Source organism: Panulirus ornatus, chromosome 55 (assembly GCF_036320965.1).
Source record: "Panulirus ornatus isolate Po-2019 chromosome 55, ASM3632096v1, whole genome shotgun sequence".
Taxonomy (NCBI): Eukaryota; Metazoa; Arthropoda; class Malacostraca; order Decapoda; family Palinuridae; genus Panulirus; species Panulirus ornatus.
In genome coordinates, this window is record NC_092278.1 from 12,510,568 (window position 1) to 12,523,336 (window position 12,769).

At 41.8% G+C, this 12,769-nt stretch overlaps 1 protein-coding gene across 1 annotated transcript in view; it reads left to right on the forward strand.

Moving 5' to 3' along the window:
- LOC139765732 (uncharacterized) overlaps positions 1-12,769 on the forward strand; it is a 556,217-nt gene that overhangs the window by 199,412 nt on the left and 344,036 nt on the right. The window contains exon 8 of the mRNA XM_071693548.1: positions 1,953-2,102. Within this exon, the coding sequence (XP_071549649.1) occupies positions 1,953-2,102 (150 nt within the window). The remainder of the gene's footprint in view (positions 1-1,952; positions 2,103-12,769) is intronic.

Sequence of the window (12,769 nt, forward strand, 5' to 3'; positions counted from 1 at the left end):
CATCCCTCCAGTTGCACCTCTCAGCACATTAACATCCAGAAGTCTCTCTTTCACGCACCTATCAATTAACACGTGATCCAATAACGCTCTCTGGCCATCTCTCCTACTTACATAAGTATACTTATGTATGTCTCTCTTTTTAAACCAGGTATTCCGAATCACCAGTCCTTTTTCAGCAAACAGTTCTACAAGTTCTTCACCATTTCCATTTACAACACTGAACACCCCATGTACACCAATTATACCCTCAACTGCCACATTACTCACCTTTGCATTCAAATCACCCATCACTATAACCTGGTCTCATGCATCAAAACTACTAACACACTCATTCAGCTGCTCCCAAAACACTTGCTTCTCATGATCTTTCTTCTCATGCCCAGGTTCGTAGGGACCAACAATCACCGACCTCTCTCCATCCACTTTCAGTTTTTCCCTTATCAATCTAGAGTTTACTGTCTTACACTCTATCACATACTCCCACAACTCCTGTTTCAGGAGTAGTGCTACTCCTTCCTTTGCTCTTTTCCGCTCACCAACCCCCGACTTTACTCCCAAAGTATTCCCAAATCAATCGTCCCCTCTACCCTTGAGCTTCGTTTCACTCATAGCCAAAACATATACATATTTATATGTAATTTTGCACCTTACAGGTCTCTGTATTCTATTTTCTTAGAATACAGATGTTTATTGATCACAAACCTTGCTTTACAACGCACAATATTTCCTCATGTATGGCCATGGGAAGTGATAAAGTACATGCGGTTTTAGCAACCAGAGACAGAATAATCGGGCTGTGGCAGGGTGGCATGGCACCTGCCGGCGTTCCTGACGCCGTGGGTGTGTCTAAGAAAACAGCGCAGAGGCAGATCACTAGGTTGCAGGAGGAAGGTTTTTTGGCAACGACACCAAGGAGCGGCAGACTCCGGGTAACCGCACAAGACGAGGACGCCCGTTTGCTGGCTATAGTTTGACAACACACCTAAAGAGACAGTAATCGAACTCACTACAGAATTCATCGTCCTCTGTCATCCTTAAACGAGTAGAAACCGTCTCCACAAGAGCGGTATAAACTGCTACGTTCCAGAAACATTCTGGTACAATGTTATATTTACCGATGAGAAGACATTCACATCGGTTAAAGCTGACGACCAGTTCACACACGATACAAAGATGAGAACATTGACGTGTGAGCTACAAGTGGTCGTGTCACTGTGAATATGTTGATAGTGTGAATGTTCTGGACTCCCTGCTACCCAGGGGTTCGGTAACACCACGTCATTGCTATGTGCAAGTTTTATGTTGACGATGCATTTCAGTATAGTATACTGTATATGTTAAGTCACATGTAAAATCCCGATTGGCACCTGTATGTTGCGATGAAATGCTATACAGTATGATCAACAATAACTACTGAACACACGTTCTCCACTACCTCACCTACACCCAGCCACTAACCCCCCCCCCCCCCCACACACACACACACACACACACACCGTATGGTCCTCGTCAACCCAACTGACAGTCAACAACCTTCTCAAACTACCCCTGCTGCTTCGACCTACCTGCTCGAATGTTTACAGGATTTCGCAACGCAAACACTTCTTTTCTTTTTTTTTCTTTTTGCTGTCTATACATAGTTTGAGTGTATAGCACTCCCGTCTCCTTCACTCTAATCAGGTTAAGTGGGGAAAGTGCACATAATTGCTGCTTTTCCATCAGATTGCGGGATGGCGACGACCTCTCTCTCTCTCTCTCTCTCTCTCTCTCTCTCTCTCTCTCTCTCTCTCTCTCTCTCTCTCTCTCTCTCTCTCTCTCTCTCTCTCTCTCTCTACGTATCTACCTAACTATATCTCGGCTAGAGAGCAACTAGAACCATAAATTAGATAAGATTTTACCGTAACTTTTTGGAGTTGGAAAGTATAATTTTCTTGTGGTTTTCTCTTGTGCAGGTGTGAGCAGGTGTGAGGTGGGCGCCTCCCTCACCTGCATGGTGGCTGACCACGACCGCTCGTGGAACCGTTGCATCGCCCGCGACCACATCTGCGACGGCCACAACGACTGCCACAACGGCCAGTACGTCAACGACGAGTTCGGATGTGGTGAGTGCCTACGGTTGTTTACTCTCTCTCTCTCTCTCTCTCTCTCTCTCTCTCTCTCTCTCTCTCTCTCTCTCTCTCTCTCTCTCTCTCACACACACACACACACACGTGCCTGCGTGGTGCACCGGTTAGCGTTACTGACCATGAATAGGCACGGCCCATCCTAAACTCGGATCCATATGGGTTCGAATCCTGGAAATGGCATTCGACCTACACCTACGGTGTCGCTGTGTACACAGCTGTCAAGATCACCGCTAGCGAAGATCACAGATCATTACCATCCAATACCATCGAGAAGCTCCTCTTCCCTTCTGTTTCTCTAGTTTAACTTATATTTATCAATCCTTCTCTGTGCGTTTGTGTAATTAATTTCATTATCACAGTAACACGAGCTACTCACACTACCCATGTGCATCCTGTGGTCCGGGTTTTCTTACGGATTTAATGACAACGGGACCAGACGAAGCGTACAAGGACTATTTGTTTTGTGTAACCTGCAGTAACCTGGAAGAGAAGTTTTGCGTAACCTGCAGTATCTTGGAAGAGAAGTTCTACGTAACTTACAGTAACCTGGAAGAGAAGTTCTGCCTAACCTAAAGTAACCTGGAAGAGACGGTCTGGTTAACCTGTAAGTAACATGGAAGAGAAGTTCTGCATAACCTGCAGTAACCTGGAAGAGACGTTCTGGTTAACCTGTAAGTAAGTAACATGGAAGAGAAGTTCTGCCTAACCTGCAGTAACCTGGAAGAGAAGTTCTGCCTAACCTGCAGTAACCTGGAAGAGAAGTTCTGTATTACCTGTAGTAACATGGAAGAGTTCTCTTTAACCTGATATCAACCTGGAAGAAAAGTTCTGAATAACTTGTGGTAACGAGACGTTTTGCGTAACCTGTACTTACCTGGAAGAGGTGTGCGTAACCCCTAGTAAGAGATGTATGTGATCTGTAGTAACCTGGAAAAGATCTGCGTAACCTGAAGCAACCTAGAGGAGAAGTTCTGCGTAATCTGTAGCAACATGGAAGTGAAGTTCAGCGTAACATGTAATAACATGGAGAAGTTCTGCGTATCTTGTAGTAACCTGGAAGAGAAGTTCTGCGTATCTTGTAGTAACCTGAAAGAGAAGTTCTGCATAACCTATTTCACCTTGGAAAAGAAAGGTCTGCGTAACCTGTAGTAACCGGGAAGAGAAGTTCTGCGTAACCTCCACTAGCCGGAAAGAGAAGTTCTGTGTAACCTGTAGTAATCTGTAAGTGAAGTTCTGCATGACCTGTACTAGCCTGGAAGAAAAGTTCTTCGTATCTTGTGGTAACCTGGAGGAAATGTTCTTCATAACCCCTAGTAACCTGGGAGGGAAGGTCTGTGTAACCTGAAGCAACCCGAAAGCAAAGTTCCGCGTAACCTGTAGTAACATGGAAAAGAAGTTCTGCGTAACCTGTAGTAACCTGGAAAAGAAGTTCTGCGTAACCTGTAGTAACCTGGAAAAGAAGTTCTGCGTAACCTGTAGTAACCCTGAAAGCAAAGTTCCGCGTAACCTGTAGTAACCTGGAAAAGAAGTTTTGCGTAACATGTAGTAACCTGGAAAAGAAGTTCTGCGTAACCTGTAGTAACCTAACGTGTAGAAACCTGAAAGAAAAGTTCTGCGTAACCTGTATTAGATGTTCTGCGTAAATTGTAGTAACCTTGAAGAGAAGTCCTGCGTAACTTGTAGTAACCTGGAAAACAAGTTTTGCGAAACATGTAATAACATGGCGAGAAGTTCTGCGTATCTTGTAGAAACCAGGAAGAGAAGTTCTATATAATCTGTGGTAACCCGGGTGAACAATTATGCGTAACCTGTAGTATCCTAGAATAGAAGTTCTGCATAACCTGTAATAACTTCTAGTAACCTGGAATAGAAGTTCTTCGTAACCTGTAATGATTTACAAGAAAAGTTCTGAGTAACCTGTAGCAACCTGGAAGAGAAGTTTGGCGTAATTTGTAGTACGCTGGAAGAGACGTTCTGCGTAACCTGTGGTAAGTTGGACGTGAACTTCTACGTAACCTGTAGTAACCTGGAAGAGAAGTTCTGCATAAGATATAATAGCCCACAACAGAAGTTTTTCATAAGCTGTAGTAACCTGGAAGAGAAGTTCTGCATGATATGTAATAGCCTGGAAGAGAAGTTCTGCATAAACTCTAGTAACTAAGAAGAGAAGTTCTGTGTAACCTGTAGTAACCTGAAAACGAAGTTCTGCATAACCTGTACTAGCCTGGAAGAGAAGTTCTTCGTATCTTGTGGTAACCTAGAGGAAAAGGTCTGTATAACCTATAGTAACCTGGAAGAGAAGTTCTGCGTAACCCTTAGTAGCCTGGAAGAGAAGTGCTGCGTAACCCTGTAGTAGCCTGGAAGAGAAGTTCTGCGTAACCCTTAGTAGCCTGAAGAGAAGTGCTGCGTAAACCTGTAGTAACCTGGAAGAGAAGTTCTGTATAACCTGTAGTAACTTGGAGGAAAAGTTCTGAATAACCTGTGGTAACCTGGAAGAGAAGTTCTACATAACATGTAGTTGCTTGGAAGAGAAGTTCTCTATATCCTATAGTAACTTGGAAAAGGAAGTTCTTCATAAGCTGTAGTAACCTGAAGGAGGAAAAGTTCTGCGTAATCTGTGCTAGATTGTAAGAGAAGTTTCTGCGTAACTTGTAGTAGCCTGGAAGAGAAGTTTTTCGTAAGCTGTGGTAACCTGGAAGAGAATTTTGTGTAACCTGTAGTAACCTGGGGGAGAGGTTCTGCGTAATATGTAGTAAACCTGGAGGAGAAGTTTTGCGTAACTTGTAATGACCTAGAAGAGAAGTTTTGCTTTACCTGTAATAACGTGGGAGTTCTGCGTAACCTGTAGTAACTTAAAAGAAAAGTCCTGCATAAGTCGTAGTTATCTAGAAGAGAAATTTTGTGTAACCTGTACGATATTTATCTATTTATTATGCTTTGTCGCTGTCTCCCGCGTTATCGAGGTAGCACAAGGAAACAGACGAAAGAATGGCCCAATTCACCCACATACACATGTATATACATACACGACCACACACGCACATATACATATCTATACATCTCGACGTATACATATATATACACACAGACATATACATATATACACATGTATATAATTCACAATGTTTGCCTTTATTCATTCCCGTCGCCAACCCCTCCACACATAAAATGACAACCCCCTCCCCCCACATGTGCGCGAGACAACGCTAGGAAAAGACAACAAAGGCCACATTCGTTCACACTCAGTCTCTAGCTGTCATGTATAATGCACCGAAACCACAGCTCCCTTTCCACATCCAGGCCCCACAGAACTTTCTATTGTTTACCCCAGACGCTTCACATACCCTGGTTCAATCCATTGACAGCACGTCGACCCCGGTATACCACATCGTTCCAATTCGCCCTATTCCTTGCACGCCTTTCACCCTCCTGCATGTTCAGGCTCCGATCACTCAAAATCTTTTTCACTCCATCTTTCCACCTCCAATTTGGTCTCCCACTTCTCCTCGTTCCCTCCACCTCTGAAACATATATCCTCTTGGTCAATCTTTCCTCACTCATTCTCTCCATGTGACCAAACCATTTCAAAACACCCTCCTCTGCTCTCTCAACCACACTCTTTTTATTACCACATATCTCGCTCACCCTTTCATTACTTACTCGATCAAACCACCTCACACCACATATTGTCCTCAAACATCTCATTTCCAGCACATCCACCTTCCTCCGCACAACTTTATCTATAGCTCACGTCTCGCAACCATATAACATTGTTGGAACCACTATTCCTTCAGACATACCCATTTTTGCTTTCCAAGATAACGTTTTCGATTCCCACACATTCTTCAACGCACCCAGACTTACGCCTTCTCTCCCACCCTATGATTCACTTCCGCTTCCATGGTTCCATCCGCTGCCAAATCCACTCCCAGATATCTAAAACACTTCGCTTCCTTCAGTTTTTCTCCATTCAAACTTACCTCCAAATTGACTTGCCCCTCAACCCTACTGTACCTAATAACCTTGCTCTTATTCACATTTACTCTCAGCTTTCTTCTTTCACACACTTTACCAAACTCATTCACCAGCTTTTCCCCCGTTGCCTCTAAACAATTCCCCGATACATGCCCTCCGTCAATACTCAGGCACCTTCCCATGGTCTATGAATATAATGAAAATCCTAACTAACCAGTGAACAACACATTCACCCACCTTCTTAAGAAATGCAACTGTAATACCGTTCACTCCTGATGCCTTGACACATTTCATATTACGTAAGGTTTTTACCACCTCTTCTCTCTTCACCAAACTACTCTCTAGACTATTTCACTTTGCCTATCACCCCGACCCAAACAACCAACATTTGCCACTCTCTCGTCAAACACATTCAAAACTTTCAAAATACTCGCTCCATCATTACCTGTTATCTCTTTCCATTTGGTCCCATTTTTCTTTTGTTTTATGCACACTATTATCCTCCTTCCATAACATCTAACTCTCCCTGAAATTTGCTGATTCTCTCACCCCATCTCTCATTTGCCCTCTTTATTCATCCCCTGCACCCTCCCCTTTACCTGCTACCGATTTCTCTTGTACGACTCCCAATTATTTGCACTCCTACCCTATAAGTTTCGCCCATACAACTCTCTTTTGTCTTTCACTATCATCTTTACTTCATCTCATCACTCACAACCCTTCCTAATCTACCCACATCCCATATTAGGCACGCCATCACTGCTTCCCTAAATTCCTCCCATTTCCTACCCACTCCCCGAACTTTGCTTACTCTCACCTTCTGCCATCCTGCACGTAATCTTTCCTTATATTTCTTCTCACAAATCTCTTTTCCGAGCTTACTCTTATCGTCTCACCCATGTTGTTTCCTCGTTTCCGAAAAACCTCTGCACAAGTTATCACACGTCTCATCAGGTGCCCTTCTCAGTGCACTAACATCCAAAAAATCTTTCGCTCGTGCGCCTATCAATTAGTGTGTAACTCAGTAACACCATCTGACCATCTTTCCTACTCACTTACGTGTGATTGTGCATGGGCATCTTTTTAAAACAGGTATTCCCAATCACCTGTCCTTTTTCCGCACACAGCATTTCTATTCATGGTACTGATACCCGGTGCACCCCAATCATACTCTTAACTGCCTCATTACTCGATTTCTCATTCTATCACCTATCACTAATCCTCGGTCTCTTCCATGAAAACTGCTAGCACATTCACTCACATGCTCCCCAAACACTTGCCTCTTATGATCGTTTTTCTCGTAGCTATATGAATAAGCACTAATAATCACCCATCTCCCACAATCTAATCAAAGACTCACTTCCTTACACTCTGTCACACACACCCACAATTCCTGCTTCAGAAGCAGTGCTGCTCTTGTACCTCTGATATATATCCTCTTTGTCAATCTTTCCTCACTCATTCTCTCCATGTGACAAAACCATTTCAACATACCTTCTTCTGCTCTTTCAACCACACTCTTTCTATTACCACACATCACTCTTACCCTTTCATTACTTAAACTACCCCACGCTATATATTATCCTCAAACATTTAATTTCCAACACATCCACCCTCCTCCGCACAACCCCATCTATAGCCCATGCCTCGCAACCATATAACATTGTTGGAACTACTATTCCTTTAAATATACCCATTTTCACTGCTTCTACCAACTCACCTCCCACACCATATACCCTTAATACCTTCCACAAAGCATCTCTATCTACCCTATCATATGCCTTCTCCGGATCCATAAATGCTACATACAAACCATTTGTTTCTCTAATTATTTCTCACATACATTCTTCAAAGCAAACACCTGATCCACACATCCTGTACCACTTCTGAAACCACACTGCTCTTTCCCAATCTGATTCTCTGTACATGCCTTTAGCCTTTCAAACAATGCCTTCCCATACAATTTCCCAGGAATGTGCAACAAACTTATACCTCTTTAATTTGAACACTTACCTCTATCCCCTTTGCCTTTGTAAAATGGCACCAAGCATGCATTCCGCCAATCCTCATACTTTCCGCCAATCATAGATACTTTGAATATCGTTACCAACCAATCAACAGCACAGTCACCTCCTTTTTTAATAAATTCCACTGCAATGCCATCCAAACCCGCCGCCTTGCCAGCTTTCATCTTCCGTAAATCTTTCATTACCTCTTCTTTTCACCAAACCATTCTCCCTGACCCTCTCACTTCGCACTCCATCTCGACCAAAACACCCTATATCCGCTAATTCATCATCAAACACATTTGACAAACCTTTAGAATATTCACTCCATCTTCTCACTTCACCACTACTCATTATCTTTTTCCCTATTAGCCCCTTCTCCAATGTTTCATTTCTTCTCTTGTTTTACGTACTTTATTTACCTCCTTCCAAAACATCAATCTATTCTCCCAATAATTCAATGATACTCTCTCACCCCAACTCTCATATATATATATATATATATATTTTTTTTTTTTTTTTTTTATACTTTGTCGCTGTCTCCCGCGTTTGCGAGGTAGCGCAAGGAAACAGACGAAAGAAATGGCCCAACCCCCCCCCCATACACATGTACATACACACGTCCACACCCGCAAATATACATATCTACACAGCTTTCCATGGTTTACCCCAGACGCTTCACATGCCTTGCTTCAATCCACTGACAGCACGTCAACCCCTGTATACCGCATGACTCCAATTCACTCTATTTCTTGCCCTCCTTTCACCCTCCTGCATGTTCAGGCCCCGATCACACAAAATCTTTTTCACTCCATCTTTCCACCTCCAATTTGGTCTCCCTCTTCTCCTCGTTCCCTCCACCTCCGACACATATATCCTCTTGGTCAATCTCTCCTCACTCATTCTCTCCATGTGCCCAAACCATTTCAAAACACCCTCTTCTGCTCTCTCAACCACGCTCTTTTTATTTCCACACATCTCTCTTACCCTTACGTTACTTACTCGATCAAACCACCTCACACCACACATTGTCCTCAAACATCTCATTTCCAGCACATCCATCCTCCTGCGCACATCTCTATCCATAGCCCACGCCTCGCAACCATACAACATTGTTGGAACCACTATTCCCTCAAACATACCCATTTTTGCTTTCCGAGATAATGTTCTCGACTTCCACACATTTTTCAAGGCTCCCAAAATTTTCGCCCCCTCCCCCACCCTATGATCCACTTCCGCTTCCATGGTTCCATCCGCTGCCAGATCCACTCCCAGATATCTAAAACACTTCACTTCCTCCAGTTTTTCTCCATTCAAACTCACCTCCCAATTGACTTGACCCTCACCCCTACTGTACCTAATAACCTTGCTCTTATTCACATTTACTCTCAACTTTCTTCTTCCACACACTTTACCAAACTCAGTCACCAGCTTCTGCAATTTCTCACATGAATCAGCCACCAGCGCTGTATCATCAGCGAACAACAACTGACTCACTTCCCAAGCTCTCTCATCCCCAACAGACTTCATACTTGCCCCTCTTTCCAGGACTCTTGCATTTACCTCCCTTACAACCCCATCCATATATATATATATATATATATATATATATATATATATATATATATATATATATATATATATATATATATATATATATATATTCCTATGAGACCACGGGGAAAATGAAACACGATAAGTTCCAAGTGCACTTTCGTGTAATAATCACATCATCAGGGGAGGCACAAGAGAAAAATATAACAGTCAGTTGATATACGACTAAGAGACGTAGCTGGGACGCCATTTGGTAAACATGCGATTGTCCAAAACATACAACAAGCGTTCATAATCTGATCATTTTCCAAATTTTATCAACAAAGTTATTCAATTTGTATAGACCATCACTAATAATAAGATTATAATTCTTTGTGTATTTGATAATAGAAGATTCAATGATATTTCTCGTGGTAATAGAGTTAGAATTAATAACGGAGATGGTATTACTCCAGTCAATACAATAATCATAGTTTTTAACGTGATCCAACATGGCATTTGATTCTTATCTCGTTCTTATACTGTTGCATATGTCTAACAGAAAGATCCTTACCAGTCTGGACAACATAAAATTTATCAAAATTTCCACATGGCACTTTATAGATGCACCCCAGAGAATTTTCTGGTGAATTCCTGATTAAGATATTCTTTTTAGTATTATTGTTGCTGAAGGCAACATTTACATTAAAGGATTTAAGCAACATGGGAAGTAAAGTGAAATTATTATCAAAAGGGAGAACTAAAAGATTCTTGGTGTCAGCGGGAGGTTTAGGCTCAACTCTATAAAATGATTTCTTTGTTAACGTAAGGGATTTGTCAATGAAAGATCTAGGGTACTTTAAATTAGATCCAATGGAATATATCTTCTAAAACTCATCATCAATAAACTCTGGACTGCAAATAAGTAATGCCCTAAGGAACATAGATTGAAATGATGATTATCTAACTCTGTCACGTTGAGATGAGTAATAATGGATATATGAGCATACATTGGTAGGTTTTCTGTATATGCTAAACTTAAACTTGTTTCCTTGCCCATGGATCATGCAATCTAAAAATGGTAACATACCATTAGTTTCATTTTCTACAGTAAATTTGATGGAAGGTACTAAATTGTTAAGTAAGGGAGGGAAATATTTGTAAATTTTCATTTGTTGGCCAAACACAAAGAACATCATCTACATACCTAGACCAAATTGCATTAGAAGGTAACATATCCTTTAGTAATTTTGTTTCAAAAAATTTCATATAAAGATTAATTTGTACAGGTGAAAGAGGATTACCCATTGCCATACCAAATTTTTCAGCATAATAATCTCCATTGAATTCAACTACACAGTCTTTTATACAAATTGTATCAGTTCAGTGAAAACAGACTTTGAAACAGGTAAATGAATATCATCCAAGACATCAAATAAATATTCTAAAAGATCATCAACTGGTACTTTAGTGAAAAGTGAGGAAACATCAAAGATAACTAGTTTGAAATCAAAATTAACATTGATATTGTTTAGCTTGTTGACTAAATCTGCATTGTTCTGGAAGGTATTAAGAATATATGGTGTGGGGAGTAAGTTGTTAGAAGCAGTGAAAAGTTTTTATGGAGGATGTAAGGCATGTGTACGTGTAGGAAGAGTGGAAAGCGATTGGTTCTCAGAGAATGTTGGTTTTTGGCAGGGGTGTGTCATGTCTTCATGGTTGTTTAATTTGTTTATGGATTGGGTTATTAGGGAGGTGAATGCAAGAGTTTTGGAAAGAGGGGCAAGTATGCAGTCTGTTGTGGATGAGAGAGCTTGGGAAGTGAGTCAGCTGTTGTTCGCTGATGATACAGCGTTGGTGGCTGATTCGGGTGAGAAACTGCAGGAGCTGGTGACTGAGTTTGGTAAAGTGTGTGAAAGAAGAAAGCTGAGAGTAAATGCGAATAAGAGCAAGGTTATTAGGTACAGTATGATTGAGGGACAAGTTAATTGGTAGGTAAGTTTGAATGGAGAAAAACTGGAGGAAGTGAAGTGTTTTAGATGTCTGGGAGTGGATTTGGCAGCGGATGGAGCCATGGAAGCGGAAGTGAATCATACGGTGGGGGAAAGGGGAAAGCGAAAGTTCTGGGTGCGCTAAAAAATGTGTTGAAGTCGAGAACGTTATCTTGGAAAGTAAAAATGGGTATGTTTGAAGGAATAGTGGTTCCAACAATGTTATATGGTTACGAGGCGTGGGCTATAGATAGAGTTGTGCGAAGGAGGGTGGATGTGCTGGAAATGAGATGTTTCAGAACAATATGTGGTGTGAAGTGGTTTGGGGTGCTTTGATCATGTAATGAAAGGGCAAGAGGGATGTATGGTTATAAAAAGAGTGTGGTTGAGAGAGCAGAAGAGGGTGTTTTGAAATACTCAACAGACTTATACCTCTGTAATTTGAGCAGTGGCACTATGCATGCATTGCGCCAATCTTCAGGCACTTCACCAAGAGCCATACATACACTGAATATCCTCTCCAACCAGTCAACAACATAGTCATCCTCTTTTTTAATAAATTCCACTGCAACACAATCCAAACCCACCGCCTTGCCGGCTTTCATCTTCCGCTAAGCTTTCACTACCTCTTCTCTTTTTACCAAATCATTTTCCTTGACCCTCTCACTTTGCACACCACCTCGAGCAAAACACCCTATATTTGCCACTCTATCATCTAACACATTCAACAAGCCTTCAAAATACTCACTCAATCTCCCTCTCACTTCACTACTACTTGTTATTACCTCCCTTTGCCGACTGTTCCCATTTGGTTCTCTTGTCTTACGCACTTTATTTACCTCCTTCAAAACATCTTTTTATTCTCCCTAAAACGTAATAATACACTCTAACCCTAACTCTCATTTACCCTCTTTCTCACCTCTTGCACCTTTCTCTTGACCTCTTGCCTCTGTCTTTTATACATCTCCCAGTCATTTGCACTACTTCCCTACAAAAATCGACCAAATGCCTCTTTCTTCTTTTTCGCTAACAACTTTACTTCTTCATCTCTCCACTCACTACCCTTTCTAATCTGCCCACCTACCACCTTTCTCATGCCACAGGCATCTTTTGCGCAAACCATCACTGCTTCCCTGAA